General features: G+C 39.0%; 1 protein-coding gene across 1 annotated transcript in view; it reads right to left on the bottom strand.

Annotated features, from left to right (window-relative positions):
- The window catches only part of ARSJ (arylsulfatase family member J), a 69,324-nt gene extending 54,643 nt beyond the window's left edge, over positions 1 to 14,681 (bottom strand). The window contains exon 1 of the mRNA XM_058549759.1: positions 14,284 to 14,681. Coding sequence (XP_058405742.1) covers positions 14,284 to 14,681 — 398 coding nt within the window. The remainder of the gene's footprint in view (positions 1 to 14,283) is intronic.
- Between the last annotated feature and the right edge of the window lie 504 nt (positions 14,682 to 15,185).

Raw genomic sequence — 15,185 nt, forward strand, 5'->3', positions numbered from 1 at the left:
TTGCCTGTGCTGCTTTGTCTTTCTTTTGCAATGTTAGTAAGTGGCTGAGCCAGAACGCAAATGTAGATTTCCCTACCCACCTACTATACTCTTTTCCCTGAACCATAAGGTAAATGAAAAAAATATATATAGTATTAATGCAATGCCTCAAACTATAAAACCTCAGGGAGTCAGGCAAAGGAGAAGAGAGAAACAAAGGCTATCGTTCATTGGTGGGCTTTGAAGTGTAAAATGTACTTGCTGAAGAGGGTCCTGTAACTTCTGATCAGTAGTAACTCACCTGCTTGAGCGAGCACATTTTTTTTTTTTTTTGCTAATAGCAGAATGAATGACCTTGAGGTTGTCCTTGACTCCTTTTCTTCCCAACCCATTTGTAGTCCATCCAAAACTCTCATCTGCTCTACTTGCGGAACACACTCAGAAACCACCGCTCTCTGTCACCCTCTCCACACCCATCATCTCTCACGCAGGTTAGTGGGATGGTCTCTTTGCTAGGTCTTCCTGCTGCAAACCTTACCTCTAGGATCTACCCTCACCACAGCTGCCGAAGCGACTCTGTTAAAACCTAAGTGAGGTCCCATCACCTCTCTGCTCCAAGCCTTCCAATGGCTCCCATTTCACTCAGAGTGGAAGTCAGCGTCCTGCCTTGCCCTGCACTGCCCTCCAGGATCTGGCTCTCTTAACCACCTTGATCCCGCCTCCTCTTATGTTCCAGGCCCTCTCTCTGATGTAGCCTAGCTGGACTGGCCTCTCAACAGTACCTGAACACGCTGGGGGTGCTCCTATCACGGGTCTATGCATTTACTGTCCTGCACGCCTGCAGCAGCAACACACAAGGCTCCCTCCTGCATCTCCTTTCTTAATGAGGCCTTCCCTGATCTCCATAATATTTTCTCTCCTAACCCTGCCACTCCTGTCTCCTCTCCCGCGATATTTTCCTTCACAGAGCATATCGCCCTCTAGCATACTATATATTTTACTTATTTGTTTCTCCTTGCACTAGAATATAAATGTCAAGAGAACAGAGATTTTTGCAGGTTGTGTTGACTAATATGTTTCCCAGTGTCTAGAACAGTATCTGGCAAAGAATAGGTGCTCAGTACTGAATGAATGAATGAATGAATGAGTGAATAATGAATGAGTTTCAGGGAAATAAAAATAAGAAGCCCAATTAAATCAAGGGTCATTACCTCACTAACTGGTAATGGGAAGCTTTATGAAGGCTTACACATGGCTTTGACAAATTAGTCAATGCATAGTTTTCTCGCCTGTGGAACTTCTAAGGATGTGCATTTAACCTTGGAATCTCCTTTATTAAACTGAGAAATAATAACACTCACCTACCTCATAGATTTGTGGTGAGGATTAAATGACATAATATTAACATTTGTCTCAAAAAAACTCTATTTTAAATTAGTTATGGTTTTTATTTTGTTATTTTGACATCTGGGATCATTCAGAGCCACATCAGAAAAGAAAAGAGATCAGAAGAGTTCTATTGTTAGAAAAAAATCACTGAATTATTTTAGCAAATCTCAGACTATTGATCCAAATGACCCAATTTTCTTTTAAAGGTAAACGATGACAGTGAATTCAGGCTAGCTATAACACTTTAGAAAATTAGGATATACATGTACTCATCCTGAAACTGATGCAAATTAGATCAAATTCATAGTTTATTGATTTAAACAAGATCCCGAAATAAACATCCATTTTTTTCAAGTTGGCATTGTGGTAGCAAGGTTCTAAAAGAACAATTTGCTAAAATGTCTTTATCTCCTAGAACCTCTGATTTCAGGATTTAGTTCTCAGAAATTCTGTTGCTTTTTGCTCTTGAACTAATTACTTTGCTCAAAATAAGAATCTTTTTAACATTCATTTTATGGGAGAGCAGAAACATGTTAATCAAGAAGACGTCTCTTTCAAGAGTCCGATCTATGTGACCTGAAACAAGCTTTCACTTGTAGAGTAGGAGGAAAAACACAAGTCAACTATGCTTGCTACTTGGATAGTACTCAAATTAAATAGTCATATGCATACAGTAGATGTTAAATAAATGGTGAAAAAAGAGAAGTAAAGATGGTAATAAATAGTCATGGAGCATTAAAGACCAAAACTGTCTCGTGGTGTTACTCAGGGTGGTTCCCAGACCAGCAACTTCATCATCACCAGGCAGCTTGTTAGTAATGTGAAATCTCAGGCCCCATCCTAGACCTTCTGAAACAAAATTTCTCTGGAAGGTCCCAGAGGAATGAATGTTTTAACAAATTCTCCAGGTGATTAATAATTTGATTAATAATTTAAGTATGCTTACAAATTCTGAAAGGTAAATTAATAATGTCATCCTTAATTTATATATAAAACAAATGAAGAACAAGAACGTATTCCAATTTCCCCAAATTGTATGGGAAAGCCAGTTGGAAACGAGTTTCTGGCTTTTAGAATAACTATATCTATTTAGCCTGTTGTTGTGTTATGTGAATAAGAGATTCATTTTATTTCTACTCTAAAGATAAGCTGTGCAGTTATACCAAATCCATCCTGTCAACCATCCGAGTAATGTCATGGAAAAATCATGGTGTTGGGGTTGGAATTCTAGCCTCATTACTTATTATAAGTCTTTGCCAAGATACTTTACTTCTGTGAGCTTGATTTCTTTTCATGTAAAATGTGGATAGTGATAATTATTCCTGAGTTATGAGGCTTAGAGAATATATATATATATATATATATATATATAGAGAGAGAGAGAGAGAGAGAGAGAGAGATACGTATATAGATAGATATATTAGAGAATATATATTAGAGAATTATATATATACATATATATACATACATATAATATATTCCTTAACACTTGTTAAGTGCCAAATAAATGTTACATCTCTACTACCAAGATTTTATCTTCAACTAAATCCTTTAGCTAGAAAAATGTATGATTACACTAGATTTTATAGCATTGCGAAGACAACCAAACTAGGATCAAAGTAAATATCTGATTTCAAGTATTTGAGTTTATATTTTCAAGTGAGTTAAAAAATTTCTAAACTAAATTTTAATTTGATGAGTCTGAATCTCTCAGTTCACATCCATTTATTATGGCCTTATCTTGTGCAAGGCCCTGATGTGTTCAAAGGATATAACACAGTTTTTAACCTCATGATGTTCATTCTCAAAGATAACTTTTTAAAGTCTGATAAAACAATTTAAAATTTCCTGAGTTCTTCAGATTCAAGAGTATGGCACAATCTTTTTATAAATTTTTAATAAATTACAGATTTATTAAAAATCTTAAAATTATAGATAATTTATAGTATATATTAATATACTATACATTATCATAGAAAACATTAATATAATTAATATTAAAGTATAAGATTATACTATCAAAATTATAGTATAGATTAATAGTTATAGTATAGATTAATATAGTATAAATTAATAATTGGAATGGAGTTAGCAATTATAGATGACTCATGAATTTTTACTAGGTAGGAGAGCAGAGAAATTGGGTCAAGTAAGTTTTTGCTTGTTTTTAGCTAGAAGGAACTTAAATTCATTTACATGCTTATGGAAATGATTTCATAGAGATAGAAAAATAAATATGAAGGAGAGAAAGGGTAAGATCGTAGGAATCAAGTCCTTGAGGAGGGAAGAAGTAGCTCTGAGAGGCGTGGGTCTTGGCCAGGTGCCCACCGGAGACAGGAGGACAGAGAACATGGCTATCGATGCCCGCGGGTTGGTAAATTTTATGTTGGCAATATGAAAGAGAGAGTTCATTACTGCTTCTTTCCCCTCAATGGAATTTTGAAGTCAGGTAATGAGCTGATGAGAGGACATTGGCAATCTGAGACGAGAAATTTTGAAACAGTAGCTCTGAAGAATGGGACCCATACTAGAGGAAGGTAAAAGGATCGCTGGGCATTTTTGAGTACCTATTTTGGATTTGTGGCCATGAAATAATTTAATCAAGTATTGGTTACTACTCAGGTTCCTGCTTCTGTGTCCATCTGCTGGTTGGACCTTCTGGGACACTGAATGCTGCCAAACCATGCTTATCAAGGCTGTTTGGTCACTGTGCATGGAACAATCCAGTACTCTCACAGGGTCCTGTCAGTTTCCTTGGCCTCTTTCTCATCCAGGTCTGGTTCCCTTACCCTCTCCACCAAGCCTGAGAACAACCAAGTCTTGAGAAAAGCATATCAATGTATGTATCTCCTTAGCAAGGGAAAAAAGTGATTATCTTCTGGTTTGTCTCCCACCAGGCCCAGGCATAAGGTAGACTGGTGTTGGTGATACAACAGACACATGTTATTATTGATTCTGTTTGGTCAGTGGAGAGAAGAGCTCCACTCATTGTTATAAAATGAAAGGGTTGGAAAAAGTGATGTGCAATATGCCTTTAAATTCTAAGAACTCTATCACTCTATGTTGGCCCCTACACTCTATGTTGGCCCCTACATCTTATTATACCCAAGAAAATGTGTATAAAGCCTGTTTATAAAAGTGTATAAATGATCAGAGAAGGATTAGAGAGGTGATGAGGGTGATAGAGGGTCTGGAAGGATACAATGGCATTTTCCCAGAGAAGAATGAAGAACGTTCTAGCAAAAGGAATCCTGCTTAGAAGGAAACAGGCGGTCGAGGAGGCATAGCCCTTGTGAGAAGGTACAAGTACCCTGGCAGTGATAATCCTAAGAGGTTATAAATGGGAAAGCGTTCGGAGACCACCAGAATTTATCAGAGGCCAGATTTTGAAGGTCCTTATATGCTTAGGAATTGGGCTTTAGTCTACAGGTGATGGCAGCTTCGCAAAGATGTTAAGCAGGGGAGTGGCATGATTTTGACTGTGCTGCAGAGATTTCACCCAGGTCCTGGTGTGGAGTGTAGATTCAGATGCTGTAGGCAGTAGAATCATTTAGAAGGTTATTGAAATAGTGATCATAGAGCTTCCAGTCCCCATGAAGCCTAAAACAATGTCTTAATTCCAAATTATTTATTGCATACCTATTGAGTAGTATTCCCTGGGGTGAGCTGGCATTCAAAGCTGAATGAGATATATTAACGATATTCAATGCAATGTTTTAAAATTACTGTGGATTGAAGGAATTTGAAGTAATTAATCACTGGCCTTCCCATTACCCTATTTTAAATTCTTCTCATTTAGTGTTGTACTCTTCGTGTCACTGTTTAAATATACATCTGCATTCACTTGTCATAGGCTTAGCAGGGTTTCATCAGATTCTGCCAAGCAAGACAACCAACAACACACACAATCTCCCAGTGCAGAAACTTAAAAAATAATATACCCTTAATCATCTTCCTGGACATCTCAGAACTAAAAATATCATGTGAAAAATCTTGGTGGCTAAAATATTTTAAAATTAAAACATATGGGGCTTAATTTTAACACTTTGTATTAACAGATTGAAATTGGAAAAGAGATACGACTACATTCACAGAAAGCTTTTAAAAAGAACAAATAGTCGGTTCTTTTCAAGTTTGTATACGATTAAAAATTATGGAGAGGTAGGTCTAAATTTAAAAGAATTTTTACTTAAAAATTATATAATCCTTAAAAGTTTTCAAACTATTTTCACCTATGTTACCTCAACCGATTAGTGGAATAACATTTGAGATTGGTAAGAGAAAAAATTTCCTTATTCCTAGTCTACAGATGAAAACATTATTCAAAGTTACCGTCAGGAATTTGTTGAATCAGCACTGTAATTCAGATTTCCTCACAATAAATTCTATGCTATTTCTGCTCTATCACATTGCCTGCCAGAGGGAAACAAATAATCGTTTGTTCATCTATTCATTCATTCATTCTTCACACATCTATTTAGTGCCTATTAGTACAAAGCACTGGATTGAGTGCTGTGAGATTTATGGAGATAATAAGTCAGTTGCGCTGCTCAGGGGACCAGCATGAGCAGTAAAGGGTTCAGTAATAGCTGCGTACACGGTGGAAAATCATGCCTAATAAGATAGTAATAGAAAGAATTATGTAAGGTCATCATTGGGATAAATATTCTGGCTGAGGAATCATGGAAAGCTGTATAGGGAAGGCGGTATTTTAGCTGAATCTTAATGAGTGGTTGGCATTTGGGCAAAGGGAGACAGGGTGTGAATTCCAAGGAGTGGAAACAGTATGTGCAAAAAAAGGGAGAAAGTCAAGTATGAGATGTGCTCTAGAAACAGCGAATCATTCTTTTCTCTCTAGCAAGAGTTTGAAGATAGAGAGAGGAAGAGAAAGCTAAAAACTTTTTGAAGACTGGATAAGGTGCTTACAATTTTTGGAGCAGGCAGAAGGGGGTGATAAAAACAGCAAGGGTTTTGCTGAAGCCACACAAGTGTAGGTTCAAATATAGGCTCCGCTGCTTAGAAGCTGTGTACCATGATAAACGTATATAATTGCTCTAAAGCTTTCATATATCATCCATAAATTAGGATATTTGTTAAATATTTCATAAATATTTTTCAAAATAATAAAAATATTTCACCTTCAGAGTGGACATGAGAATCAAATGAGAGGATGTTTGGAAAGCGACTGGCACAAAGAGGCCCTCAGTAAGAATTAATTTCTTTTCCCATTCTGTGGTTGTCAGCAGGGAACCCAGGAGGGTGTTTGCTGAGTGTGGTGATGTAATGGGAGTCATGGTAGATTAAAGCAAATGTGCTGGGTGAGTTAGAAGAGAGAGGGAGTAAAAGATTAGAGGCAAAAAGTCTTTTTTGCAATAGCCCACACAGGGAAATGAAGGTCTCAACGAGGTAACACTACTGGGAATATTTAACATCTAGAATGATAAAAGAACATTACCACAAACTCTAATTATATCAAAGTTAAATGCAGAAAAAGATGACATCGAAATTACTTCTGGAATATTCTATAGGAAAAAATCCGAATGAAACCAAACTTTGAAATAAAAGATGCTTTCATCCTGAGCTCATATTAGAAGCAGGGGCTCCAAGTCTTTTGGTCCTTCCATCTTTGATTGCTGGCAGAGGTCATTTGGATGAAACAAAATGTTTTCAGCCCTCTACACCTGGATAAATTTCCACCTTTCAGAACAGCTATTCAGGAAACCCAACAGAATTACCTGAGTAGGGATTCACTTCTAAAGGTGTCTTTTTAAAAAAACTCATTTAAAATTAGGGACTTTGATCATAAGCGTGTGCCAATAGCTTACTTGACCATGATTCTGCTGTCAGAAAAGTCCATCTGTCAAATAGAAGGAGGCAGCTGTTGGTAAAGCAGTCTTGTCTGCTGAGCCATTCTTTTTTTTTTTTTTTTTTTTTGTGAGGAGATCAGCCCTGAGCTAACATCCGCCAATCCTCCTCTTTTTTTGCTGAGGAAGACGGCCCTGGGCCAACATCTGTGCCCATCTTCCTCCACTTTATATGGGACGCCGCCACAGCATGGCTTACCAAGCAGTGCGTCGGTGCGCGCCCGGGATCCGAACCAGCGAACCCCGGGCCGCCGCAGCGGAGCGCGCGCACTTAACCGCTTGCGCCACCGGGCCGGCCCTGCTGAGCCATTCTTTTTGAAATGGATATGTGAGGTGTTAAAGCCACCCTCTCCATGTGTTGTTATATTCATTTTCCAAAGCCAAAGCAAAGCTTGGAAAAAACTCCTATTTCTTCTAAACTTCTGACCATAAACATTTAAATTTTTTCTAAATGTTTTTGTGTCAACTAAATATTTATGAACGTAACAAGTGAACTCTTTAACTGATATTTATTGAATACTCTCTGGTGTACTAAGAACACTCTAGTGTTCTATAACACTACTTAAGACTAGGCCTTGGATAAAAGAGGTGGATGGAAGAGGGAGCAGACATGACCCTTGATGTTTACAATTTCAGCAGAGGGGAGATGTGTGTGTGTGTACCCACACGGCTATGGAATGGAATAATCAAACCCTGCTCCCCTTAGCTTCCTTGAATCTTTCTCCTATGAGAGTGGTTGAAAGAATTTAATGACGTTTTCAGGGTATTCAACACTAAGATAATTGTTAATTGATAGTTTCATATCTAAAAGCAATACTTTGTAAACTCCTGGGACACACATTCCCCTGCCTCTACTGCCCACTGAAGTCCACAGATCCTATCTTCCTGGAGAAAACCAGCCCCCAAGCTCCTGACTGTGCACCTGACTATACAGTGTGGCTGCAGTAATTGGTGATGGACAGTCAGTAGGCCCAGCTCAATCAATCTCCAGAAAGAGGCTATAATCAAGACTGCACACTTACCATTTCCTAAGAGATCATCTGGAAAAAATTCCACCAGGCCTTTCAGCCCTATTTATTTGAGTCTTCACCATAATTCCAAACTTTCCAATGTATCTGCTTTCCCTCAAATTCTAATCTCTACATATCTCTGTACAGCCTCTACTCTGATTCAATCCTTCTCCCCTAACTCCCTAACTCTTTCCAAGGAAGCTTCTGGTACTGAAAGTCTGTCATTAGCAAAACCTCTATGACATCATCTCTTTCCTGGACATTCCCTCCATCTTCTTGCTCTAGCTAACTGCTGGCTATTCCTGCCTTTAACTTGGGGCTGGTCTTTTACCCACACTCCAATTATCACAGAGTCTGAAGAGGCATGAGTATCCTTCCAGTTCCTCACTGGCACTTCTAGACAATTTTGGCTCCTGTCTCCTATTAAAAGCTCAACTTTTGAAAGGCAAGGCAACAGACTACAGACTCACCATCTTTCCTGTTGGAGTCTAGGTTCTTCCCCCAACTCCTTAGTCACAGATGATTCTAGCACCTGGTTCACTGTCCTCTTTACTACTCGTCCCCTCATTGTTCTTAATGATTTCAATATCCACTGAAGTGACCCATCCAATATCCTGCCATTCTAATACCTTGCCTTCTTCACTTCCAAAGATGTTCCCTCCATCTCACCTTAGCACCCATTCCCCTATCATTTCCCAAAACTGCACTACTTACAAAATTTTGATCCCAAGCATACACTTCTCCAACTACCATCATCTATCTTTTCTAATTTACAGGTTTACTGTAGCGTCCTCACTTCAACCCCAGCCAGTCAATCCATTGACCCCGGCACTTTTTTGAAGAGAACATAAACCCCTTATAGTCTTTCCCTTTTCCTTGCCAAGTTGAGAGTCCATGATCCCACTCTATTCATTTGGAAAAGCCCAAAATCGAGTTAAATCCACCTCTTCAATGGCGCTTCTTCTGCACACAAGCACCTGAACATGGCTCGAGAAAAACAAACAAATGATGACTGGTCTCTGTTTAAATTTATGACCACGAATCTCAAGTGGGCTCTCATTGCTGTCCAGTATTTTTATAGCGTTTTCCTACTTAATTCACTTTCTCACTCTCCTAGAAGAATATTTCCTATCTGTCTCCAGATCCTCACTTGCAGCTAATGACCTCATTTGTTGTTTCATGTAGAAAGTAGGATAATTCAGAAGAGAACTACCTCATATTCCCCGAAACCAAATTTTTCAACCTATTTGCATCTGTACATCCATACTCTCCCTCTTTCCTATTAAAATGAATGAACTGGTAAAGAATAGCTAAGGCAATTTTGAAGAAGAACAAGTATAAGGACTTACATTCCAAATATTAATATTTATTATAAAGCTCTAAGAGTTAAGAGAATGTAGTATTGGCACAAGAACAGACAGAGACACTAATGGAACAGAACAGAGTCCAGAAACAGACTCAAACTTGTACATTTATCTGATTTATGACAAAGGTGACATTGCAGTGAAGTGGAGAAAGTATGGTCTTTTTAATAAATACTGTGGGTCAAATGGATGTACACATGGAAAAAAATTTTGAACCCTGACTTACTACCATAATATAAATTAATTTCAGATGAATTGTGGATCTAAATATAAAAATAAAACAATAAAACTTTTAGGAAAAAAAAGACCGTTGACATGATCTTGATTAGTCAAAGATATTTTAAATAGGGCATAAAAAGAAAAAGATTATAAATAAGACTACAACAAGATTAAAACCTTCTGTTCATCAAAAAACACTATTAAGAAAGTGAAAAAGTAAGCCACAGAGTGAGAGAAGATATTTGCAACGAAAATAATTGACAGAGGAATAGAATATATAAATAACTACCACAAATCAATAAGGAAAGGCAATCTTCTAATTGGAAAACAGGCAAAAGACTTGAATAGATACTTCTTAAAAGAGGATATCCAAATAGCCCACAAAACACGAAAAGAGGCTCAATTTCATCAGTCACCAGGGAAATGCAAATTTAAACCATAATGGTATACCAGTGCATAACAAGCAGAATTACTAAAATGAAAAAGACCATGCCAAATGTTGGCAAAGAAGTGAAGCAAACAGAGCTTTCCATACATTGGCAAGAGTGCATACTGCTGAGAGTGTAAACCGGTGGAACCACTTTGGGAAACTGTTGGGCAGCATCTACAAAAATTGAACATACACATCCCTATAACCCAGCAACCCCACTTCTTGACAGATATCCCAGAGAAATGTGTACATATGTTCACCAAAAAACATAGACAAGTATGTTTATGGCAGCGCTATTCATGATTGCCCAATACTGGAAACAACTCAATGTCTGACAACAGCAGAATGGATGAATGAATTGTAGTATATTTATACAAAAGAACACTATTAAGTAAAGAGAATAAAGAAATTATATCTACAGGCAACAACATGGATAAATTTTACAAACATAATATTAAGAGAAAGAAGCCAGACATGAAAAAATACCTTCTCTATAATTCCATTTATATAAAGTTCAGAAACAGGCAAAAATTAATCTAAGATGTTAGAAGATGGGAGAATGATTACCCTTGGTGAGAGGCAAGGGTTGTTTTAAAACAAAATGAATTTATGAAATATCCTATAACGAATGCACATGATTTGAGTTACCTTTGCATTTGTTTTTAAAAATGATCATCATAGGGCCGGCCCAGTGGCTTAGCGGTTAAGTGCGTGCGCTCCACTACTGGCGGCCCGGGGTTCGGATCCTGGGCGCGCACCTACGCACCGCTTCTCTGGCCATGCTGAGGCTGCGTCCCACATACAGCAACTAGAAGGATGTGCAACTATGACATACAACTATCTACTGGGGCTTTGGGGAAGAAAAAACAAAGGAGGAGGATTGGCAATAGATGTTAGCTCAGAGCTGGTCTTCCTCAGCAAAAAGAAGAGGATTAGCACGGATGTTAGCTCAGGGCTGATCTCCCTCACAAAAAAAAAAAAAAAAGAAAATGATCATCATAGTATTTCAAGTGGGAAAAATGAAAGACAAAATAGTAAAAACACAAAATTACTGTGAAAAATAGAATTCAGTTCAGATTGCCAATCTTTCCTACTCTCAAGTCTGCATCAAACGCATGTCTAAATTTTGCGAAATTTATAATTCTTTCCGAAGCCTTCACTATATTCTCTTTAAAGAAGAAATGGTGTCATTTCTCCATGTCTTTATTTACAAAACTGAAAAAAAAAAAAAAAGGTGATAAAATTACTCTGAGATAAATCAAATGCTGGCTGCCACTTTCTCAAAACCTTCATAACACCAGGCCAACTTTGACACCTATGGCACTGTTTCTCAAAATTCAGTGTACAGAACCTCTGCATCACTAGTTCTCTTGGAATCTGGCCACATCTATATAAAACGGGGATGACAATAGCAATTATCTCAGAGTTGTTGTCAAGATTAAAAGATATAAAAATGCATTATCCTGGAATACAGTAACTGCTCAGTGGATGCTAACATTTAATCCTCTCTTAATTTATACTAATAGTGCTAACATCAGAAAAGCCTGGCATACTTGTTAAATCAGTATTGATTTCTGGGCTCAACCCCAGACCTACCAAAGTGGAATTGCTGGTTGGGCCTGGAAATCTGCATTTTAACCAGCATTTTGGGTGATTCTTTTTGCACACTCAAATTTGAGAACCACTGTCCAGAGGTTAGGGGTTACTTCTTATTTGTTCCTCATTGCACACAATGGATGCTTGTTGACAGGCTGACTGATGTTCAATATTGCCAGATGGGTATGACGTCAATTATTAAAGGAATCTGGAATTTGTTATATGTTTGTGCAGTACAAGGGAAAAGATTTTTACGTTTTGACTCCAGCAAAATATAAAGGGAGGGTTGTTTTGTTAATAGTATCAAAAGTGGTTTCAGCCTCAATTATTTAAACTCTTTCTTTATAAATGTGAAGATATTTCAATCCTCTCATATTTCACATAGCCTTTTCTCCCCCCTTAAAATAATTCAGTCCTTTTTTTTTTTTTTAACTTTAGAGGATCCAGAAAGCATAGACATGTGCTCGTGGAGAGGACAAATGACCGTATTTTCTGGGCTCTGCGTTATTAATATTAGGCCCAGAACTAGGCTTTCATAACCACTTTCTTTCTTACATCTGTGTTCATTTAAAGGAAAGTTCCGGCAATTTGTCTAAAAGGAGAACTGCAAGTGAAAATGTCTTCAACTGTTTAATTCAAATAGAAATTTAAATCAAATCACAGTAGCTATTTGAACTTTTTGTCTATAAAACAGTTATACAACTTGTTGCATTGAACAGAAAATTGTAATAGAAGAAGAAATCTCATGAGACATTTGATTGCATTGAAAGAACAGGAGAATCAGCCTTTGACAACAGAGAAAAATCAGGAATTATTTCCAGCTTTGTTTCTGTTTCATGCCATTAAGTAAACATAAAGATTAAAAGATAAAACCTAGATACTTTATCAGTGCAAGATAATGTTTAGGAACTAAATGGTCTTGTTTGGTGAAAAGCCTTAAACATATGCTCCATTGTGAAAGATAAATTCATATCATTCAGTTGCATATTTTTCAACTACTGTTGGCTATCTGAGTAAATCTGTATTCTATAAATTAGTGGAGGAGGTTCAGAGCCTTAAAGACACATTTATTTCACAAGCCAAATATAAGAATGGTTGGGATTAGACATGAAGAACTTGACCTCCAGGCCACCAGATGGACTTGTTATTTTCCAGCCAACAATCTGTTCCTTTATAAATATCAAATGCCCTTGACTTTCTGCTGCCACAATTAACCTTTACAATGACTCTGAACTACAGTGAGACTTTTTTCTCTCTCTCAAAAGAGGAAAGGATGGGATGTTTTTTTCTTTTCTGGCAGTGATGCTAAATTCTAGCAGTTTGCTAAGTAGTGGAAATCATGCTGTAAGCAAAAGTCTCTGCAAGACAGAGATTCCGGCAAAATAGTCTTTATTTTTCCAGTGGATACTGGCTCCTCTTAGAGGATTCAATTCCAAGAGCAACTGCACTGAAGCGAGGGTTCCCTGAGACTGAGACCAGGAGACACCGAGACCACGGGGGGCTTCTTCTCCACCTCTGTCCAGTGGGAGTGGGACCCCCGATCTCCTAGTGGACCTCTGTTCCACAGGCTGAATTTGGGCACCCAAACCAGTTATAGTAAACTACGTTCTGACAGGATAGAGTAAAAATATGAAACTGAGCGAACACTTCAGGTAGAAGATTTAGCTATTTAGCGAAGCGATGATAATATTAAAAACTCTTTACTTTACTGATTTTTCTTAGAGTTAATATAGAAAATTCTCAGACATGAGGAGCAGCAGAAAACTTCAGACCAAGTCTGACTCCTGTTGAGCATTTACCACTGAATTTCCTTGCATTTTGACAACTGGCTTGGCAATTACATATGGCTTTTGATAGTAACCCAGTAAAAGAAAATTACCTATCAAGGCCCAGAGTCACGTGTACACTGGTCAGATTTTACACTGCCTTATAGCTGTTTCCTTGGCCTCTCCTCTCTCTGTGATGACCCGTGGCTTTGATTATTTACTTCTAGATTTAAGAACAAACCAAGAGTTGCAGAAAACTTTTGGTCTGTCTTTCTCAGGGGTGACGGTGACTGTGAATTCTATTGTGACACCTGAAACATAATCTGAGCATGCTCCAAAGCCAAAACAGACTTGGAAAAGGAGATCTGGGGATCTGTGGTTGGTAGGCGAGAGTTTACAAGTCCTGATCTCATTTAAAAACTCGGAAGGCACTTCACAGCAGAGGCTCTAGGAGTAAGCAAAGCAAGACTAGACTAGGGATGAGACTTTCAAGATCATTAAGAGGACATCCATTTTAATACTCACCATAACTCAATACCACATTTCATTCATTCATTCATTCGTTCGTTCCCCATATTTTCTGTTACTCCCTTAAATTAGGAGCTGGATCTTAATTAATGCTTAAGATTTCTCCAAGGAATAAATATTTGAAGCAGTAACACTTACTTTCCAGTAATAAACTGACTCCTGGACGGTGTGCAAATAGGCTGGACATAGTAGTTCTCCAGTTTAACGCCTTCCGCAGCAAGCTTGTCAAGAGTAGGAGTCTTTATCTCCGATCCATGGTAACCCACATCTCTAAATCCCTGATCATCGGCTAAAATGAAAATGAGATGGGGCTGGGAGGTGGCACTTGGGCTGGGCTCCGGCCTCTCTCCAGCTTGAGCTCCAAAGGTCCCTTCCTCCTCCTCCTTCAAGCCCTGGCCCCAGGACAGGTAACCATAGGTGAGGAGGCCCAGGACCCAGAAGCCTGCCAGCGCCCCCATGGCTAGCATCTTTCCGGGCCAGACCCAGGCCTGCGGAGGAGGCGGAGGCGGACGCCCCGTGCAGCCCCTGGGGGCCATTCACTCGGGTCCCAGCCGAGACTCCAGGCGCAGAACCACGCGCCCCGCGCCGCCACCGGCGCACACATGCACGCGGGAGGGGTGGACCCAACAGGCGGTGGAGGGTCTCCACCTGGAGAGAAGTCCTGCGCTCCTCTCGGCTGTCACCACGTCCACCAACTTGAATCTTCTAGAAGTGATGGCTTAACGGATGGGGCGTCGGGTGAACAAGGAGTCTCTCTTCTCCATCAAATTTCACTTTCTCCTCCTCCTCCTCGCTCCCCAGAGCAGCTTCCACAAATAAAGTTAATGCCTCCACTCAAAAGTTCTTAGGAGAAAAAAATTTAAGTAAGGAATTGAGAATCACCGTGGGTAGGGACTTTTCGTGGCCAGAGCGCTCTCAACTGGGCAGCGGGACTCTCCCGAGCGCGCGCGCACAGATGGCGGTGGGTCGTCAGTCCGTCCAGCGGTCCCCTCACCTGGAGAGCACTGAAAAGTTGAGCCGCGGCGCCTCGCTCTTACCCG

The sequence above is a fragment of the Diceros bicornis genome, chromosome 11 (assembly GCF_020826845.1).
Source record: "Diceros bicornis minor isolate mBicDic1 chromosome 11, mDicBic1.mat.cur, whole genome shotgun sequence".
Taxonomy (NCBI): Eukaryota; Metazoa; Chordata; class Mammalia; order Perissodactyla; family Rhinocerotidae; genus Diceros; species Diceros bicornis.